The sequence below is a fragment of the Periplaneta americana genome, chromosome 16, assembly GCF_040183065.1.
Source record: "Periplaneta americana isolate PAMFEO1 chromosome 16, P.americana_PAMFEO1_priV1, whole genome shotgun sequence".
NCBI classification, from domain to species: domain Eukaryota; kingdom Metazoa; phylum Arthropoda; class Insecta; order Blattodea; family Blattidae; genus Periplaneta; species Periplaneta americana.
The window spans coordinates 41,264,023-41,286,238 of NC_091132.1; the positions used below are offsets into that span (position 1 = coordinate 41,264,023).

The 22,216-nt window shown below is 34.7% G+C and overlaps 1 protein-coding gene across 8 annotated transcripts in view; it reads left to right on the plus strand.

The window, feature by feature from the left end:
• Positions 1-22,216, plus strand: part of LOC138692250 (transcriptional repressor CTCF-like) — a 58,465-nt gene that overhangs the window by 11,434 nt on the left and 24,815 nt on the right. For 4 of the 8 annotated variants that reach the window (XM_069815396.1, XM_069815392.1, XM_069815395.1 and 1 more), the window contains exons 2-8: positions 5,468-5,515; positions 5,675-5,818; positions 13,887-14,009; positions 15,447-15,565; positions 17,462-17,674; positions 19,552-19,664; positions 21,556-21,725. In XM_069815396.1, coding sequence (XP_069671497.1) covers positions 5,488-5,515; positions 5,675-5,818; positions 13,887-14,009; positions 15,447-15,565; positions 17,462-17,674; positions 19,552-19,664; positions 21,556-21,725 — 910 coding nt within the window. In that variant the 5' untranslated portion in view covers positions 5,468-5,487. Of the gene's footprint in view, positions 1-5,467; positions 5,516-5,674; positions 5,819-10,161; positions 10,303-13,886; positions 14,010-15,446; positions 15,566-17,461; positions 17,675-19,551; positions 19,665-21,555; positions 21,726-22,216 lie in introns of those variants that run through there. The other 4 variants (XM_069815398.1, XM_069815399.1, XM_069815397.1 and 1 more) reach the window with 3 other exon arrangements.

The following is a 22,216-nucleotide window of genomic DNA, read 5'->3' on the forward strand; positions in this document are numbered from 1 at the left end:
AATTGTTTCAAGTGTTTGATGTTTTTTTTTACATTTTGATCCACAATCTTGAGGTTCAAAATTTGTGTTCACAAATATGGAGAAACATTTATCATGCTGGAGTTCAACTAATGATGAACTCATTAGGTGAAGATTTGGTGAGAGTAAGAATAGGAAGATATTCAAGAAATGGCTGAGATATCGAATTGCTGGAAGGGAAATTAATCGTACAGATATGGAATTAAAAATTTGGAGCTAATCTTGATGGGAGTCCACCTGTATGTAGTCAACAGTTTCGCACGACTGTTCACAGTAGCTCTTGTTTACTGCACATGCGCAATGTGTAAGGGAACCTTATACAATAAAGGATCTCCAAATTTTATTTTACATATCGACTTCGTTAAAAGAGATGTCAGAAGAAGATTAATGAGTGCAAAAATTCGATCTAACAAAAGTTGAAACAAGAATGAGTAGAGTGATCACTGTGGTGAGAAATACAATTCCTAATAACAGAACTGGAAATAATCTTGTACAGTAAACTGGATTGAATAGGAATGCAGGGGTGAATAGGAATGAATTTTTTATTTCTTTGTGTCAAAGAGTAAATATAATAATAAGGGTATTTATTTTTTTATTCGTAGTGAGTGAACAAATAAACATTGTTATTATATTTACTCTATGCTACTAAGAAATATAAAATAGTAAAAAGTCATTACTATTCACCCCATTTTATGGTATCCACAATATTTCATATTTATATAGGCCTATGTCAAGACTTTTATATACATGTATATATTTTCACTCCACCTGTTTTTATAGCTGGAAAATGACAATATAACGAGCATGTTATGAACCTCAAGTAACTGTCTAGACAGGAGTAATAGATAGGGGAACTGAGTCATGTGATTTTTAGGGACTATCAGAACTTGACTGTAGGTCACTTTCTCTTTCTGCTGTCAGCTCAGTGGAAACTTACTTGACACGAACATCTATTTCGGGATAGTAGCATGAAAGTTGCTTCATGCCAATAAAATTGATCTGTCTAGAGCAGCCTTACAAGTCATTGTAGGTTTTTTCGCAGTTTTTCACTACTCAAAAAATCGTATCTTATCTGGATTTTCTAGTGGAGGAGAACAGGAAGTAGAATAGTAAAATAACAGTCTTTCAGCTTCTACTGTAGTTTCCATGGCCATCTTATCAACATGCTCTTTTTCTGGATTGATTTTTATTAACTTCTGAGGAATGAGAAGAGAATATGTCATATAATAATTCAAAGGAAATTAAACATCAAGAATGGGTAGAACTGAGAAAAATTCTCTCGAGCACTAGGATTCGAACCTAGGTTTTCAGCTCTACGTGCTGACGCTTTATCCACTAAGCCACTGTCATATATTATGTGACACTACATGAGGGTAGGCCACCAAAGGGGAATAGAGAGATAGAACTTAAACTGAGAGGGATTCAATCCGGCATCAGAATTTTAATCCGATATGGCTTGTATGTATGTATGTATTTATTTACATTGCAAGTGGGCAAGCACCTGGTGGCAGTGATATACACAATATAAACAGTATACAATAAAATTTACAATACACAATACAATTATACAATACACAATACACAATACAGTTTAACACAATAATTACAATTAATAATAAAACATAAAATACCTAATTTTACAATACAACCTACATATGTATAGGCCCTACATAAGTTTCAATAGTCTTTCACTTTACTCTCATCTCACTCACTGTAGTGGCACTATGACGCATTTCACTGACACTTTAGGACACATTTCACTGACACTATAGAACACATTTCATTGACACTATAAATTATCACTGATTGGAAATATTCACTGCACTGTAAAACCATAACTTCACTGACTCACCTCGCTTCACTGATACAACAGTTCAAATAAGTCAAATAATTACACCCTTATGCATACTTATAAACAGAACTACATTTAAGCTAAACATTTCTAGTCTAAGGCCCTCTTACACGCTATTTTTAAATAATTTACAATTCAAACCAAGGAAGTAACTCGTCAGGCTAAATAAATACATGTCACCTTAAAAAATTAAATGTTAAATGTCACCTTAATTTTAATTTGCACTTTATACACAACTTTTTAAGTTATTCTTGAATCTCCTTAAGGAAGGACAGCCCTCAAAGACCGCTGCAGGTAGGTCATTCCAATCATTTATAGTTCTATTTAAAAACGAGAATTTACCTAGTGGTTTAGTGGATAAAGCATCAGCACGTAGAGCTGAAAACCCGGATTCGAATCCCAGTGCCTGAGAGAATTTTTCTTCTTCCTACCCATTCTTCACCATGTGGTAATGCAGAATTCCTGCACGGAAATACATGTACCGGTACTTCGGTACATCTAGTAATATTAAGATCTTTGTTTGACATTTGCTTTGTGAAGTTAATTTGAGAAAAAATGTCATCTTTAAATTTGGATAGTTTATGATGAGATTCTAAGTATTTTCCTCTGCAGACTGTTGAAGATGGAGCTGTAAAACTAAGTGCTTCTGTGTACATTTATTCATGCATAACAAGAATGATTTAGAACTAGTGATGGCTTCTCATTTGAAAAAGAGTGATCAGTGCCTGTCTGCGCCTCTCGTAGTCTTTCATGGTAATTCTTTTGTATTGGAGGCAATTTAAATATTTATTAGTACTGTAATATTATCACCTGTTAAAGCACGATGATCACCTGCATTAGAGCAGAAAGTAAAGTTATTGAAAATCTGCTCAAAATATTGCTATGCTTAAAGGAACAAATTTTAATTGCCAGATACAATTATGCCATTCATACTCGTAAAGTGCCAATTGTGTTTTAATGATATGATGTAAAACAATGATAAAATTGTAATTTTTTATAGAGTTGTAAAAACTAACTTGTATGGTTCAATGAAGTAATACCTTTGCAAGCATTTGTTCCGGTTCCCCCCCCCCCCTCTAGATAAACTTAACACAATTACTGTTACTTTTCTAAAGGTTAAAGCTGTTTTTAAATAGGAATTAATGGGAGTCGGACCCATATTCACATCAACTTTTTTTTATTCTAAGCGACGTCAAAAGTAAGCTTAAAATGTGGATCATTCTTAGTCAATCACTATCTTTCGTATCTCTAAATGAATTTTAGGACATTTTGTCTGTCTCTTTGTACATTGATACTTTCTAGAACACTTGGTCTGATTTTGTTCGTATTCTGTACCTGTGAGAATGGCAATGAATATGTTTGGCAGAAATTTTAGTCTGTTATTGGTAATGCATACATTCTGTGGATAGCTCATGTGTTTCTAACCAAGCAATGTGTTGTTTGATTCTCAGCTAGGGCAAAGATTTATCTTCATTCTATGGGATGGGATGGGATGTGGTGTTTGTCACTTGTCTTGTACTTATCCTATGTCGTCTTTGTGGTAGCCCTGTATCGTGCTGACCACACAGTCAGGGAGGCTTGGAATATGAGAGAGTCTAGTGTTTCGCCTACATCACATGGCATGTCGATACAAAAGGGGAAATTAAAAAAGACATAGGCTATCAAGAAAATAAAAATAATGCTTACATAAAAATTTGTCCCGTGCCATGGCGTCGTGGTCTAAGGCATCCTGCCTAGGACTCGTGTTACGGAATGCGCGCTGGTTTGAGTCCTCATGGGGGAAGAAATTTTCTAATGAAATTTCGGCCAGTGTATGGGACTGGTGCCCACCCAGCATCGTGATGCACTTGGGGAGCTATGATAGGTAGCGAAAATCCGATTTCGCAAACCAGCTATAACGGCTGGAGGGATCATCGTGATAACCACACGATACCTCCATTCTGGTTGGATGATCGTCCACCTCTTCTTCGTCATGTGGACGTGAGGCCAGCAGCTGGCTGGTCGGTCTTGGCCCTGCAAAGGGCTGTAGTGCCATGGATTTTTTTACATAAAAATTTTGAAACATTTATAACTCTTTTATGTTGGTGAACATTTTATGATTAGGCCTAATGCTAGTACAGTCAACTTCGGTTATAGTGAACCTCTGCGTTCCAGCATATTTTGTTCACTATATCCGAGGTTCACTAAAACTGAAATGTCTGTTTTTATACTACTGACGTTGCTATACAAACAGTATTAATGCCCGTTTGGGTCAGACCACGTTCAATATCAGTACTAATGTTTGCTTTATCTTCCAACTTAGACACTTTACGCTTCGACATCCTGATGTTCACAGTTCGAGACTTGAATCTAATCTGGCCATGTAGGTAGTAGGCACTGACCAATTTCGCACCTCTTCCCACTAGAGGTATGCTACTATGTACTCGGATTGGAATTTTCCCAGGTTCACTTTTACAAAGATGTGTGAGGAAGGGTTGAGGACCATTATACTGTAATCCTCTTTGTATTTACCCTTTGGTCATCACTACAAAAGAAAACATTTCTCTTCCTATTCTTCTAATAACTGAACGAATCCTTTGTCTTTCATTGCACTTAAGGAGTACAAGGTTTGAGGTTTCTTTCTTAACATATTCTTGGAAGTTTATAGGAGAAAAGGTTTCCTAAATTACCATTTTGGCCATTTTAAAATTACATTTTTTTGGGAAAGTTATAGTTCTAAGTTCACTATAACCGAAGTGAGGGTTCACTATAAATGGAAATATTAATGTACTTTTTAATGTATGCGGGTTGGGACCAATGATTTAGGTTCACTGTAGCCGAATGTTCACTATAACCGAGTTGACTCTATTATGAGATGAAAAACATTGTTAATTTCCAAAGGTGTAAGGGTGGAGAGGACTAACTTTTCACATTATTAAAGGAGCTACAGGTTTGATTTTGTAATTTGTTGAACCAGATATATTAGAAAAGTGATGAATTTGTTTTCAACATTATACAGAATGGGTTACCGGTAAGTGGTATGCTTGAGCTGTAGGAAGTTGTTTGAAGTTACGCATTATAAGTCCAATAATAGCCTGTTCTATGATGCTTTTTAATTGCTGATGTCATTATTTGTAATTAATACATTTATTTAACTTATGGGACTGTGAATGTGGTATGTGCATCGAAATATAACCATTTTATTACGTTCTGAATGACTGATAAATTAGATCTCTTTTCCTGAAATTAAAATAGCCAGAGCATGATTTTAACTATTTACCGGCAGATATGCTGTTATCTACAGCTCTGTGCTTTGATTGGCTTGAGGGTATGGTGCATGGTAACAAGGGAAAATTTCACTTATTATTTATTTGCTAATTTTACTGTGCTGTAATTTTATTTTTTTAACTTCGTAGAGTTTTACTTGTTATGACATTAGTGCAGCAGTGCAGTGGTTCCCTGGCCAAGACATTTCATCTAAAGAAAGAATTAACGAAAGTTTGATTATGAGTGAAAATGAAATTTTATTTTTCATTGGGAATGGGACATAAGGTGAGGGAACTGCTGCAGTAGTAGTAAACATCCAGTTGCATGTCTAACTGTCAAATTGATTTTCAGGAGCTTTGGATGCTGAAGTCATGAGTGATGACAAGGAAAAAAAGACTGGTAAAATATTATGTATATCTTTTACAAACTAAGTTGTGATTTACCGAGTATCAGAATAATTACTAAATTGTAATGTAATATCACACTTGATAAAGCTTATTTTTAATTGTATATATTTAAATGTAATTCTTATAAAATATTTTTGTTTTATTTTTATAGCCAGAGGTTCTGGAGGACTTTCTGCTGTGCAGATCAAGATGGAGGGCCAAGAAACCGGTGAAACAATTACAGATATCCAAAATTATCTCGAGACATTTAATAAGGAAATCCAAGGTGGTGATCAAATTGTACAACATGTGACGGGTGATTAAGTTTTTTCTGTTTTATTTATTACCTTTATTTTATCATTATTATTTTACTATTTCCTACTTACAAATGCAGAAAGTGTGCTTGTGTAATAATATTTTTGTTAACTCAGTAACACCTGTTAGTGTAAGTTAAGTAGGATCAAATGTTTTAAGCCTTGAAATTGTACCTCATACAAGTCTTTCTGGAAAGTATCCAATTATTTAATGTTTAAAAAAAATCCTAACTATGATAATAGTGCCTTAATCCCCTTCAGAGTGTTCCACTTGGGACCTCATAGACTTATTCCAGCATCCTTTCCACTTTTCAGAACAGTCTGCAGAGTTCTTTTTCAGGACTGGCTTCAGCTTCAACTGCCTCATTACATTCTCCTCAATGTTGTCCACTGTCTGCAATCTCTTCCCGTTCACTGGCGGAAAAACCAAAAGTCTCACAAATTCAAATCTGAGCTGTATAGGGGGTGAAACACCTGGATAATGTAATTTAAAAAAAGAAAATCTGCTTGAGACATGTAGAAGAGTTACTACTTGCCCTTACAGCATCCCTCAGTTGATGAAGAACGTCGCTGTAGTAACTCATATTTATTGTTTTACGATAAAGAGAGTACTCGTAGTGGACAACACCTTCATAATAAAAATCAACATGGCCTTGATGTTACTATAACTTTGCTGTACCTGCCTCGAACATGGAAATCCAGGCGATTTCCATTGGGAAGACTGGGCTTTGTTTCAGGATAATAGCTATAGACTCATGACTCATCTCGAGTTTGGAGGAATTCTGGATCATTGTTAATGGTTTCAAGCAAGTCCTGGACAACTTCCATACGAAATTACTTCTGCTCTTGTAACAGAAGCATTGGAACGAATTTGGCTGCCACATATTTCATGTCAAGATTCTCTGTAAAAATTTCTGAAAGCAGTTCGTGGTATTTCGAGATTTTCTTTTGTTTCTCGCATTGTCAATTTTTTATTTTCGTTGATTGCAGCCTGCACAAATTCAGCATGTTCAGTTTCTTCCAGAATGTCAGTTGCTTTTTGGATTCAAGGCCATCTTTGAAGTGATTTTTCTGGACTTCACCCATTGAATCATTCCTGGAATCCCTCTTAATCATTTAAATAGTTTCTGTGCACGAATGTCAGTTTGAAGCAAAACTTGATGTAGATTTGTTAATCTATTCAGTTGATCATTGTAAATGTGATGATCGCATAGTATACAAGCCCAGTTAATGGTATTTCACTGCCAGCTGAGTAGTCCACATGACAGTGATTGTTCTCACATGCGCAGGAAGATCCCCCTCTGACTGGCTGCCAAGTTACTTTAGGGCTGTGCATCTGGTTCTCAAGACATTCAAAATGGTTGGATACTTTCTGGATGGATCTCATATTTTAACAGAATCATATCTTTTTACATTTTAAATTATATTTTTTCAGAGAATCCTTTATCCTGTCTTTGTAACAAAAAATATTGTGTTTCTTCCGCAATGATGTATGGAGTAAATGTTCAGATGCTTATTCAACCAAAAGGGGTATAAAAGTTGGAAACTTATAATGAAAGACATACTTAACTTATCACTTATCTTAATACAAGAGTCCGGATTTATATGTGAAATGCATATTGCGTACAAACAAATTTAACATATGTAAACTTGGTTTTCTTCGATTATGATGACGATAGTAATCATTAACACATATATGTTAGTACATATAATTGCATATTTTAAAATTTATTTAAATTACATGCATATTTTCCTATTTCAGTATAAAAATTGCATATTCTGGACATATTCTGAGATGTATATTTTCTTTTGTGGTACAGAAAAATGGCATATTCAGTAATTCTTCAAAGCTTTATGAATAAGAAATAATTCACACAGTGTGGAAATGCAGCGTTGTGCTTAACAGCAAACATTCTGATGGGGACAGATAAAAAAGTTAAATTTTTTCTTTCACCATGTTAATAATGTCAAAAGATGTGCTTGTATAAATTTTAGCTACTTGACCACAGTTACAAGGGCTGTAAAAAAATAAGTTCGCCAGAGGCCATTAACAGAAAGAAAACCTAATTTCATTGGAAAAATTTATTGGAACAGACACAGCAATTGTTGAGCTATTTTTCAACATATTGCCCACCGGAATTAAGACATTTGTCATATTATGGGATTGACAGAGAGGTGCATAGGCTGTCAAACTCTGGTTCCTATCCCAGGCGGCTGACTTCTATGACACAAGGATAGAAAAATTGATCCCATGGTATGAAAAATGTCTAATTACAGTGAGGGATATGTTGACAAATAGCGCAACAATTGCTGTATCTGTTTCAAAAACTTTTTCTATGCAATTATGCCTTTTTTTTTCTGTAAGCAGCCCCAGGGAAAATCACTTTCTAGATGGCCTCGTAATTGCGGTCGTGTGGTCAGATTTTGTATAAGCATTTCTTTTGATATTGTTAACATGGTGGAACAAAAAAATTTAATTTTCTTATCTGTCACCAACAGAATGTTTGCTTGTTAGCTCATTTGTTTTAGTATCACATGAGTCGGTATATCTGACACAATAACAGAAATGGAAGCACACTGTTCTCCACTACAAGAGTTCTGGTCCTTAGTTCAAAATGTTATCGATGCTTTGACCCCTGAAGCAGACGGAATTGCAGAAAACGTTTCTGAAAAACTTCAATCAGTGCTTGCAAAAAATTCTGAATTTCATTCTCTTTGTAAGATTGCAAAATTATTATGTTGTGAAGCAGCTGAATTAGAAGAGGAGTTGACACGAGTTTATCTCATGCACCTTTGACTTCTTGTGATGTGGAGAGATCATTCTCATTATACAAAAATCTGTTTTCTGATAGGCGTAGAAGCTTCAGCATGAAAAACATGAAGATAGCATTTATCGTTTCCTGCAATTTTCAGTTTTAATATGATAGAAAGTAGAAATTTTATACTGTAGGCTACTTAAGTAATATTAGTGAAACTTAAATTAGTTGTGTAACTGTGTTTTATTGCAATGTACAATGTTTTGCACAACTTTCAACAAATTGGCTTGCATTGAGATTTAAATATTGACATTTTTTACTGCATTTAAAAGTTGTTGTTGTTGTTTTCTAATGCCAGGCGTTTGACAATAAAGTCATTTGACCTCTTGCACTCCAATATTTTTCAAAGATATTATCATGACCAGCCACTGGCCAGTAAATTACTTCATTTAAAAGTAAAAATATTTACGAGCTGTTATTTTTCTGACTTTATGTTGCATATTATAGTAGCCTACACATTTTAAGATTCTGTGGAGCATATTTGCATGCATATTACAAACTTTATAAATGCATATAAATCCAGGCTCTATTTGTTTTTAATAACTTCACTTAACTCAATGTGAAAACCCTACCAACTGCCACTATATGCATAACTGGCAAAGGGGGGGGGGGGTGAGGACCAGTTAAAAAAATAAACATCAAGACTTACTTTCTACTTAGTTGGTATGTGCACCCAGTATCATCTGATATCAATAGCATAATGCATCTTGTACACTTAACATTAAGACAAATGAGTGGGCCCAGGTTCGAATCCTGGTTAGGATTTTTTCCGGAGTTTTTCCTCAACCAATTGGAGCAGAATTGCTGGGTAACTTTCAGCGTTGGACCTCAGACTCATTTCGCCATCATTAATTCACATATCATCATCATCATCATCATTCACATCCACACAATAGCCTGGGTTAAGTTCACGGTGTGGCGTGCTGTATTTCTACAAGAGTGCAGCCATTTGGCTACCCAATCATTCACAGAATAGAAGTGGTAAGCACAATAAGCGTTAGGCTGCAGTGTAAGCCTTCAGGTCTCTCCACCATACAAAAGAATAAAAAAGGACAAAACATAACTTTTGTTTACATCTATTCTGTACTGTTTTGTGCAAGTTCTGTCACTTTTTATCTTGCACTCTCTACGAACATTATTTTATTTTATACAGAGTGAATCAAACCTAAATTGCCAGCATTCCTACCGAGCCACTTAGAGACTAGATATAATATGTCTATTCTAGTGTATATGTTTTGTTTTTTTGTTTTTTTTTTTTTTTCAAGTAATTTTATTGTGTTGTGTTCTCACTTGTACAAGAAATCCCACTAAATGTGAAAGTGTTATGTTTGTGCAAAGTCTGCGTGGGAGCAGAATGGGTCATAGAAACAAGACAGAAATTCAGTTAAATGTATGTTTCCAGTTTTGCTAATATTTTAACGAAAGGATATTATATTTAAGGTATAATTACGATTACATCTTTTAAAAGGCTTTTTAATGTAGACAAATTTCATTTTGTTATTGTTACTATAGGGCTAGTCAGATGTGGCAGCTGGATAGAAGAGTATCATCATTATCTTTTTCTCTGCATTACCTTCCATGTGGTTAGGAGCTATGGAATATTCAGATGTTGCAATATCAGTGCAGTAATTTTGTTTTGTAAATGACCCTGCCCATGTGGCAGCTGCAAGGTAATTGATGTTATGATAATAGCATATGAAGAAGTAAATGGTCGCGAGAGAAATGTCACATTGGCATGTGGCAAAGAAAAGGATCGAGAATGTGTGAATGTGAAAGGAGAAATCTTTCTCTCTGTCCTTCCGCCACAGGCTAGCCCATTTTTAGTTGTTGAACCCTGAAGACACGCAGTTCAATTTTTAAGTCAGTTGGGTAATTTTCTTTCAATTTTTTATCCTGCCACATTTGTCATACCTCATTTGTTTGTAAGAAAAATACTTATAGCAACAGAAGTCTTGTCATTTTAAGTGTAGAATTTTATACATTACAAAAACAGGAAGGTTTCTGTTGTGTAATAGAGTAACTCTACAAACCAGTTTTATGAGATTTTGAGATCTGTAACTGTGATTATGCAGTTATTCTGCCTGTTAAAAAAGCACTTAAAACTGTATTTTTAATTATTTGAAGATGTTTATAAATAATTTTGCTTTAAAAATCGAAGTTTTAGAGCACAAGTGACTTATCTCCACTTTTGATGTAGAGGAGTTACATGCAGTGCTATCATGGTAATTTCTTACTTGACTATATGCCCCACCCCTTAATTTTCTCCCTTGAAATATATTGTACTCATCTCTCTCTAACCCTCCGACCTTCGTTTATGGATTTTTTATGCTAAGGAAAAAATAAAGAAATTATTTTGCTTTATCTTTTAATTGTAAAAGTAGCTTGGTTTAAAGAAGACTCCATGAAACAACTTAACTTGAATTCTGGAGTGTGTATCTGCAGCACTTCTTTGTTTTTCAACCATTGTTTTATATATGGTTCTGGATTCCAATGCAGAGGTGCACCAGTTATGTTTAAGAATATCAAAGGAGATTTATTAGGAACAGCAAGAGATGATCTAAGATCAGTACAGATCTCTGTGTACAAAACTTAAGCCCCATTCCGACGGTGCTTGTTTCTGTGATGGATTCCAAGCTGGGAGCGCTGATGGCTGCTGTGCTTGCTTGCTGGAAATAATGCACGCTTGTGGCTGTTTTGGTGGCTAGCTTGCTGGATTTCGAGATTAAGTTGCTTGCTATTTTTAGTGTTGGCTTGCAGGCTGGAACCAAAGATGATGATATAGTATCACCGCTGAAACCGTATCGCCATGTTCGTTATTTTCATACTAAATCTGTTTTGCCTATATTTCCTAGTTTGTAAGAAACAGCAATTTAATATCGGACTTTAGCTGTTTTACACTTCTTGTTTAATTACCTTATTATGACATTTATTATTATTAATGTAGGACTTTAGTTGTTTTCCACTCACAGTTTAGTTTCTTTTCGATCATGAGTGTTGGCAACAGGTGAAACAGCAGATGATTTTCCAATTTGAACTGTGAAAAGAGTCAACTGCATGTGAACAGTAACCAGCATAGTAACAAACACGGGAGCCATCGGCATACCCATCAGAGCACCAAGCTTGCTAGCCAGCAAGGAAACAAGCACTGTGGGAACTGAGCTTTACGCACTATATACCATATAGTTCTGTATGGGCAAAATTTTCTCTTCTGCATTTGATGCATTAAACAATGGTAGGTTTCCAGATGCCGTATGGTCCCCATGACAGCACTGGTTACATGTGTCTTTTGAAATTGAAAGTGACTTTCAGTACAATCAGGAAGTAAACTTTCATTTGTTAAAAGACCGTGGCACAGTATAGGCAGAAATAACAAACGCTTGTTTTACATGCTGAAATCAACATTTTTGCATTCACATATGAATAAAATAATATTCAGTGAATATTAAAACTAACTAAGGAGTTACTTATAGAAGTTAGTGTTCTTCAAAATCCAAATGTAATTACGATCCCTTGAATAGTGGAGTTACAGGACTTGTGCTCTAAAGCTCTCAATTATTGTATTAGTAATTCAGTGTTACAGAACAATAATAGTAGGTAGTTAACAGAAAATGAAAGTTCATACAAGAGTCATTTCATAATTAATGTCAGCCATGTTATATCTTCGGAATATGTGGTGACACAGTCCAGTATCTATGTTAGGAAACCTGTTTATACTGTATGGAATGCCACTGCCAGAAGACATCTGTGTGCATTGATGGCTGGTTAACAGCACACGCAGATGTTAATGTGCTGGCGTTGTGCTCCAAGATGGATCTAAGTAAAGTTGAATGGCAATGATATGTGAAAATTGCAGTTCTTCGTGGCAGAAATGTTCTTCAGTATCAGGTGGAGCTACAAGAAGTGTTGGGCGGTTGTGCATTGCCTTATCGAAGCGCTGGACATTGGGTGGATACCTTCAAACTTGGATGTACTGTATAGTAGAGTAGATGCAAGAAGAGCTTGCCACGGTAAGCCGCGCGAACTTTCGGAAACGTTTGGGTGTACTCGACCTCGCTTTGATTCGATTGGCAAACTGTTGACAGTTCTCAGTCGTCTACTGGCTTGATGTTTCGAGTGAGATTTTCACAGCGCATGTAACGTAACCTAAACCTTGTTGCAGAGTAACTAGTAACATAACATTGTTGAAAATACAGAAGCACGAATTTTTTACATATAAAATCACTGAATGAAATGACAAAGATGTTATAAGAAATATGTAATCGTGTAATAATTGATATTTGATGTTGTAATAAAACACTAATACTATGTGATTTTATTAAAATGTTCTGACAACTAGGGTACTATGGTCGGTTTATTTTAATCTGTATATACTCCCTATGTCATGAGCGGAGCTTGTTTCGTTTTTCATAAATTTATGAACGTTATAAATAATACCCTAGTTTGACTGTGTAACGTTTTATTAGCACTTCCTAATTTAGAGCGAAACGGGGGGCATTGTTAAGTACATAGAATGTTATATAGAACTCTGTTATTTAACAAACTCACTTTGAACTATATAAAACTCCTGATATCAGAGTTAAAACGCAGAATATGTAACGCAAATGCTAGCTTCTACCTGCTCTGCACAGCAACACTCCACGATACGAACAGTTCAAGAACGCGCTTTCGAATGTGCCCTGTAATCAGCATTAGGTGATTCATAGCAGCCCTGTAATGAGCATGACTGCACGAGGATCGAATATCGTTCTCTACGCATCAGTCAAATGGGCAAGCTTTCTTTGTGCTTTCTCTAACTGTTGACCTGCCCTACTATGCATTGGACACTATTGAATGCCTTCCTCATCATTAGCAAAGATATGTGGAAGCCTTGGGGAGAATAATTTGAAGGGTGTTAGCTGTGTGTAATGTACTTTGTATCTTTTGTGTATATTAAAACAATGATTTCTATTTACGCATCTTTCAATTGCCTTCTGCCCGTTGGCTCCTGTGCCCGGGCCTCATTTGTTGCTAGCATTGTGAAGCACTTTCCAGTGACCATAACTGCATATAGTGGATTTCCATTGCTTCAACTTCATTGGCTGATATAACACAGTTGCCATGACTTATGAAATGACTCTCGTATTTTGTGCACAATCTCTAGTTCTAGAAAGTGTACTGCTCCAAGTGGTATATTATAGTTTCTTTGATTCTTATTTGATACTTCTTGTAAAGATTGTTCAGTTTTGTGATAGCAATTAATTTCAATTCCTTTCAGAAGTTCAGCAAGTAGTAACGTCTGAAGAAGGTGCTGAGGAAGGCACATATTTTGTTGATCAGTCTGGTCATTATTATTACCAAGCAAGCAGTGATCAGCAACCAGTCATGACTGTTGTATCTGGTAAGTCATAGAGAAAGTATTATGCTTCTTCTCTTGGATGTTTCTGATATTTCTGATCATCCTACTTAGCCTCCTCCAGATATCCCTGTTCTTTTCTTTCACACTCTACTCATTCCCACTCCATTCCTCTTGTTTTCAAGCTTTCCTTATCTGGTCCAGCTATCTCGTTCTTAGTCTTACTATGATCTCTTCTTTTTCTTTATTCTCTTTTTCAGAACTCTTCTGGGTAAACTCTCTGGTGTCATTCTCTTTACATGGCCAAACCATTCCAATCTCTTTATCTTGATAAGTTCTTGTAAAGGCCTAACTTCCCCTCTTTCTCTTATCTCTGTATTCCTGATTCTATCCATCCTGGTCTTTCCCTCAGTGCTTCACAATGCTGTCATTTCTGTTCCAAGTATTATCACAGTCTAGTATATACAGTCACGAAGCTTGAGTTGTGAGGGTGCTAGAAACAATAGACTGTGCTGGTACTATTTTGCATTGTCTGTAATGAGGCGATATTAGCGATCCTGGTGGTTAGCAACTATCTACGGATGCATATTTACTACGTATTGAGCTTCGTGACTGTATATACTAGACTGTGGTATTATGGTTCTGAAAAATTCAATCTTGAATACATTTGAACATGATTTGATTACAGCTTGACTATTTAAATAATAATCATTTTCATTGTCGAAAGCAATTATAGGAATCGTCACTTTAACATTTCCTTGCCACTTCTTTTGTTGGAAATAAAAAAAAAAAATGCATAATTTAGGTTCCATTGCCTTTGTGTTTAAATTGAAGGTAACTTTGACATGTTGTGACAAAGACAATTGTTGAACTGATCGGACTTCTTTAATTTATGTTGTACACTTGCCTGTAAGCAATATGTACAATTTTAGCTTGGGTCATGTAATATTGCATGAAAATTTAAAAGAGAAAAATTACTCATTAATAGGCTTTTTTTATTTCACTATATTATATATGTAAAGTGATCTACATTTTTTAATTAATATTTGCAACCAAAAAATTTCAACATTCTTACTTTCCTTTTCATGACTTACTATTTGGATAGGCATATTATGGCTGAAAGATCTACAGAACTTCTTTTTACACATATTTTTCACAAGAATGACTGTTTACATATTTTTCTCTACACACTCATGCAAGCATACACACCCACGCACGCACGCACACACAAAATAAGAAGAGTGTTATATATTTTAGACCATTTGATAAAAGAAGGATAAAATTCTCGATCTTCTCAAGTGGAAATTCATGACATGCTCTGAGACAGTTCTAAATGTCAGAACTACGCTCTTTGTTAAATTAACTCAAAATTCCAAGTACATTTATTTGTGGCTTTCCTAAATTCTGATACACCATTATTAAGTAGTTTCATGATATTAGGTTGTGATGGAAGCCCTAATCATTAGTTTTGTTTGTTATTAGGCGTTGCAGATCCTTCAGCTGAAGTGGCTGATGGGACATCAGAAGCAACTTATGTTGCAATGCAGCCTCAGGAAGGTCATGTGGAGGAGACAATAACATCAATGGAAGCTTCTGACGATGTTAGTATACAACTGATTTTTCTGTTGAATTTTGTATGTTTATATACATTAAGTAGGACATTAAGAATGCAGAATACCGTGTTTTATTTGCATGAATTTTATATGGTTTATTTTAGTGTATATATCGATAATTTAATCTGAACATTAACTTTTCTCCACAAACTGCTGGTATTTCATTTATTCTTTCAGTTAGCGCAAATAAAATATAGTGCACTTACCTCAAAAACAAGTTAAGGAAAAGCCTACATATGAGTAGTCAAATTGAACTTCGTAACTTATAACAAGGGGTCGTCATTTACTATTTAAAAAGAGCTGCAAGTTAGTTTTGTTGAAGCAGTGAAAAATATCCCTCATTTCTCGTGAAAAACAAAAACTGAATAGACTACAGTGGACTTTATGTTGTCAGCAAATAGCTGGATACATTAAGAAGATTGATTGATTGATTAGTTTTGTTGAAATGCAACGGAGGAGTGGGTGGGTGGGTATGCGTGTGCGTGTGCTTTTTTCTTTTTAACCGAGGCCTAATGGTGCACAATTTAGTGATTAGAATTATAATGTTATGTAATTATTATTATTATTATTATTATTATTATTATTATTATGTTTAAAAAATAAATTACTAAATTCGTAATTAACATATAAAATAAGAATAAATCTTAAATATAAAATAAATAAATAAATAAATAAAAAGTGGGTATTCATTAGCATTCAAACATTACCAGTATTATCGTAAAAGATTTTAGCTTCCAAGCCTAGCAACTTCATTATGAGCTACAGCAACATCTGTGGCAACTGCCTCATTGAATGATTCAATACTTTAAAAAAGATAAGTAAGAGATTAGACCCATTTTCATACAGAAATGCTCACATGTAAACCTCACTGAAAACGACGTGAGCTAATGTTGAAGGTAGACAACTTTTTCAAGTATACAAGACAGCGGCAAGTTTTTCTGTCCTAAGCTGTAATTTCCTTATCACGAAACAATTACAAACTTGTAGCAAAGGTAGGAACTTCGCAAAACTGTAAATAATTATGACTGTCCTGAGTATTAAGTCCAATATTGTCATGAAACCCAGAATAGAATTAAGCAAGGTAGAATTTGACAATAATGCAGAATAATGATTGTCATCAATTTCGCACGCTCTTTCCCCCTCTCCCTTCTGTGCTGTCTTGAATTTTTTAATGTTTTATTCTGTGACTTTTAATTGCATATTTTAATGTTGTTAGTAATTACTGTTTATTTAGTTTATAACAAAAATAGCTAGAGTTAACAAATGTATCACCATTTGTCATCATTTAAGACTTCAGTTTGGCTGATTTATTGATTGATTATACAATTATTGAGATAAATATGTAAATAAACAGAGGATAGAAAAAAAAAGTGATGTAAGTGTTGTAAATAAGAGTAAACGGAAAAGGCAGCAAGTAATGTAGGAGAAAATAGTGGGAAAACAATGATTAAGAGTAGGCAGGATTTGAGGGTAGAGAAGAAAATAAATAAATAACGCAAATTATTAAGGAAGGAATATGCATTATTTAATAGGTGAACGAGAAATGGAAGGGAGACAGTCTAGGTAAGAGGGAGAGAATAGAAGAGGATAGAGGGGGAAGGACATGTAGCAATTCAGTCATAACAGAACATTAGAAAGTAATCAAGAAATTCTCGGCAAAGAATACATTAATAGAAAAGAGTTATATGTATTAAAGGGATAGTGGATCGAAAAACAGAAATGTGAAGGTCCACCATAACTGTGAATTCTAAAGTTGATTGACAAATAAATATCATATCATATCATACAATTATTGCCATTGCATAATAGGAAGAAATATACTTGGGGTTTATACAGCAGAAACTTGTGTGGAAGATATTTTTATAAAAGATTATTATTCAACAGGGCAATACCACAAGTGGAGAGTCAACAGGTCAGATGATATTAAATGCTGGTGATGCGTATCAGACAGTTACAATCGTTCCATCTGATACAAATCCCGGGGAGGTGAGCTATGTCCTCATTGTCCAGCAGCCAGATGACAAGGATGACAAGGGAGATGACCAGGATCTCACAGTGTATGATTTTGATGAGGGTGAAGAAGGTGGCATAGCTTTGGTAAGTAAAGTATGCAAGATGATTGATTTTGTTCCATTTTTAAAAATCGTTCATCGAAGAAAAAACTTACATATGACTCTTGAGAAGCAATTTAATGAATGTTTAAGTTGAAGTGATGTACAGTTTCAGTACAATGTCCAACAGATTATTTCTTATTTTATTTATGAAAAAATTATTTAAATGACAATTAAAACTTACCTTTACAGTTAATGATATAAAAAAGGTCAGGTATCCTTAGTTTGCTGTATGTTATTGATAGCATTAGCGTTTTTTGATGATTCCTGCAGAGGGAAATGATATTTTTAAGTTTTTTTTTTCTGTAAAGATGTGGTAATTGTTTTTATATGTACTTGCGGACAACAATGTTAGTTAATCATAAACCAAAGTTTAGTATGGTATTATCCATTGTTGTTGAACAAATAAAGTATGCCGTATTCGTTAAACTCTTAATCTAATGTATGGATTGTTTCTGTAAATGAATCGATGTATTTAATCATAAAGAATAGATAATGAACTGAATTATTATTTTTATTTATGATATATTATTTAATTTATCATTCCGCGTTATAGTTCATGTAATACAGACATACTTAAAACCAGACTTATTGTTGGTAGGCACGTCTCCTGACTCTCCTGCTCAGTATGAAATCAGATTTCGAACCGAGTGGTGTGATTATGAATGTGATTATTTCCGAAGTTCCAATATAATATTCTTGATGTATTTCATTCAATTTTGCCACGTAAAACTCTGTACGAATATGAAGACGATTTTGCATAGAACATGGAGTCTACAAAGTGATACACACTTTCCATAATTTAATCTATATTTATATAAAATTCTTCAGTTCCTAAAACTGTATAGTTTGTATTTCAAATTTGGAAGTGATGTGTTAAGAAAAATCTGGAGTTTTTAAACTACAGTTTAGCGGTTTTTTAAGCTTGTGCAGCGGTAAATGGAATTGTGAGTTGGCAACACTGAAAATATATCAGATTTTTTAAGGTACGGTCACACATCGCTACTTTTGCAGCGCAACTTTTGTACTGCAGCTGCAAAAGTTGCATGTCGTGTTCACACGTAAGCCAAAAGTAGCGCGCTGCACGCTACTTTTTGTGCAGCCACAGTCATGCTGCAGGTTTCCATCTCCGTGTTGACTTCTCAATATACATTTTGTGGTTATGTTTGCATTATGAAGAAACTCATGCGAAAGCTTCCTTATATATTATTTGCTTTCCTGTCGTATCTAGGATTCAGAAATTGACATTATTTTTACTGTAAAGCTTTTAAAAACGCCTATATACTTAAATGATAACCAACAGTATATTCACGTAATCAATGTTGGCAACCCTCCTGTTTGGAACTATGCTACGGAAAATTTAAAAAATGAATTATATCGTCAGCAATTATGCTCAGACTGTGTTGTGTATTTGTTAACTGTTACAAATAATTTATTTTCATCACATTTAACATTAAAATATATCCAAACAATAAAAGTATCATTGGCACATTTGGGTGGTAACACTGGTTCCAACCGCAGTAAAAGTTTCAACAAAACCGATATCAAAAATGCTGCGGCTGCAACCCTGAGAACCCTGTTCACACGTCGCTACTTTTAAGCTGCACGCAGCATGGAAAAGTAGCGGGCAGCAGGTTCGGCAGCCGCTACTTTTCGAGTTGCACCGTTGTTCACACGTCGCAGTACAAGAGTTGTGCAGTTTTTTGTACTGCAGCTTGCAAAAGTAGCGACGTGTGACCGTACCTTTAGTATTCTTACTAGGTTTAACAATTGCGGCCATTGTCCTGGTCATTATTAAAATTTAGCGGTTCATTATTATTATTATTATTATTATTATTATTATTATTATTATTATTGTTATAGGAATCTGGAGATGAAGATGATAAAACAAAAATAATTAAGATTTTACCCAAGAAGTCTCAGACTGTAACTCAGGCTCATATGTGTAATTATTGCAATTACACTAGTCCTAAAAGGTAAGTTAACGTCACTTTGTATTCGTTGTTTCTGTTTAGCAGTAGGTCTAAACTTTTAAAAATGATAAAAAAAATCCTTCCCATGGTTTTTTTAGACGAGACATAATAACTTGATTATTTTGTGTTGTATATTTACTCGTATGGTGCTTAAAATAGCCCTGTCCCTGAAAAGAAGCCTGCATGCAAAATTATTGGCGGTTTCCTGTTGGTGTAAAAATTAGTCCATGCTCGTTACCAGCCTCACTATCATTTCCGTAATAAATTCGCCATTCTCATGTGCTCATCTTAGAAATGGAATTTGGCACATCCAAAATTTTAATGTTCAGGACTGTTTAATGCCTATACCTAGAGACACTCCTGACTAAAACCACCCAGCAAATTTCTTGCCGCAAATGTTTTATTGGTGAAACTTGGGTATTCCCCTACACTACACATAGGAGAGACCTCATATTTAAATAATCCCCTCAACTAATCCACTAACCTTGTCACATACTGTGGCTTAATTTTACTGAGTAATCCCCTCATTTAACCCATCTAATCCATAAAGAAACTTAAAAATCAGATATCAAGTCCTATGTGTAGTGTGGGGCGATATTGAAGATTGACAGTTTTATTTGTTTGTTTATTTGACTTTGGAAGTATTGTTTTTCTGTGTGTATGTCATTTCGGTATATTTTCTCAGTTATTGGTTTGATTTTATATCTTTCTTGTCTTGGGGAGAGTTTACTGACTTTCACTCCATTCTTTGTTGCTTTTTCTGGAAGTCGTAGAGAAAACGCCATATCTTATTACCTATAACCTCAAATTCAGGTTTCGTTTTCACTTGCCTAAGTGTTTTCTTCATTGTTCAACGTGAAGTTGTTGTTTTGCCTGGTAATAAATGTGGCACAAATTCCACATACACTTTTTTTTTTAATTCTGAATTTTTATTTATGAAATGTTTCCATACTAATGTAAAGTTCTTTGAAATCATTCAGAGAATTGCACATTAGTTGTTGTGATTATTTTCCGCATCTTTTTAATCATCTCTGCCATTTCAGTCATTTTTGCTGGGCCAGGCTATTCATCAAACATCTTCCAGTGATAAACGATTATACCACTCAAACCTACATGCATGAGACATACAATTAGTTCCATGAACTTTTTTCTTCTGAAATGTTTCTGTAACATTTTTGCCAAACTGAACGCAAATTCTCTCTTTGTTCCATTCTTGCTCATAAGTTCATAACATTAGTTCCATTATCTAATTGTCGCACTGGTATAATCTTAGATAATAAAAATAACTGGCTACTGTACGCTAAATACCCATCGGAAGTCTTCATTTGATTCCATGGGAGCTTAGGTTTACACGTGAATGAATTTCTTATGCACGACTTTGCTCCGTTTTTCCTTTGTTTTGTTTGTTACCTTTTCTGTGTGTTTGTAGGTCAAGTGTTAAAACTAATCTATATCAAAGCTATATTCAAGGAGTAAATTAGGTGCAAAATAAACATCCTTTCCCTAGTCTGTGAATCAGGCGCTGTCCGAAGTGGATTTCGACAAATTCATGCTGCAGGAGAGCAGTCACTTTTGTGTCTAAGGCTGTACATGATATTTTGTTGTGAATTCAACATGAAGTAACCGAGATAGCAAAGCAATTAATAGACTATATGAAAGAACAGTGATTATATTAGCTTGTTTGATATTAGAGTGTGATAATCATGATTTCTTTAAGGTCACTAAAATTTGATCGAACTATAGTTAATTATCCACATTGGATGTGTTAAATTTCTCTAAAGCACTCCAGAGTAGTTTAATCTTATTTCATTGCACTGTTGATAGCAAGAGTAATTAATTATACTGTTTACATTGTAATGATTTGCAACTATATTTATATTATTCCACCCACCAGGTACCTGCTGTCACGTCACATGAAGTCCCATTCAGAAGAACGGCCACACAAATGTAGTGTATGTGAAAGAGGTTTCAAAACATTGGCTTCATTACAGAACCACGTCAACACGCATACAGGAACCAAACCACATCGGTGTAAATTTTGCGACAGTGCTTTTACCACTTCAGGTGAGTTTGAGAGTTGTTTTGCATGCATCACTATACTTTAAACTGAATGGCGCACAGTGAAATGTTGGTATATAAAATTTAATATTTGGCTGTGACAGAATGTGAATAATGTAAATGTATATTGCCAAAATTAACTTCAAGAAGTAGGCCTATAGGTACTTAAATTTTAACGATATTTTTATCTTGAAAGAGTTATGTTATTAATAGAATGAATCAGGTCTATTGCTGCGGAGTAATGGTTAGCATGCTCGACTGTGAAATTAGCGGGCAGGTTACCTGGTTGAGGTTTTTTCGAGGTTTTCCCTCAATTCATTAAGAGCAAATGCTGGGTAACTTTCAGCATTGGACCCTGACTCAGTTCACTGGCATTGTCTCCTTCATGTCACTCAGATGCTAGATAACCATAGCAGTTGATAAAATGTCGTAAAATAACTAATTTATTTATTTATTATTTTGCTAATAATTGTAACATAAAATATAATATATACAGA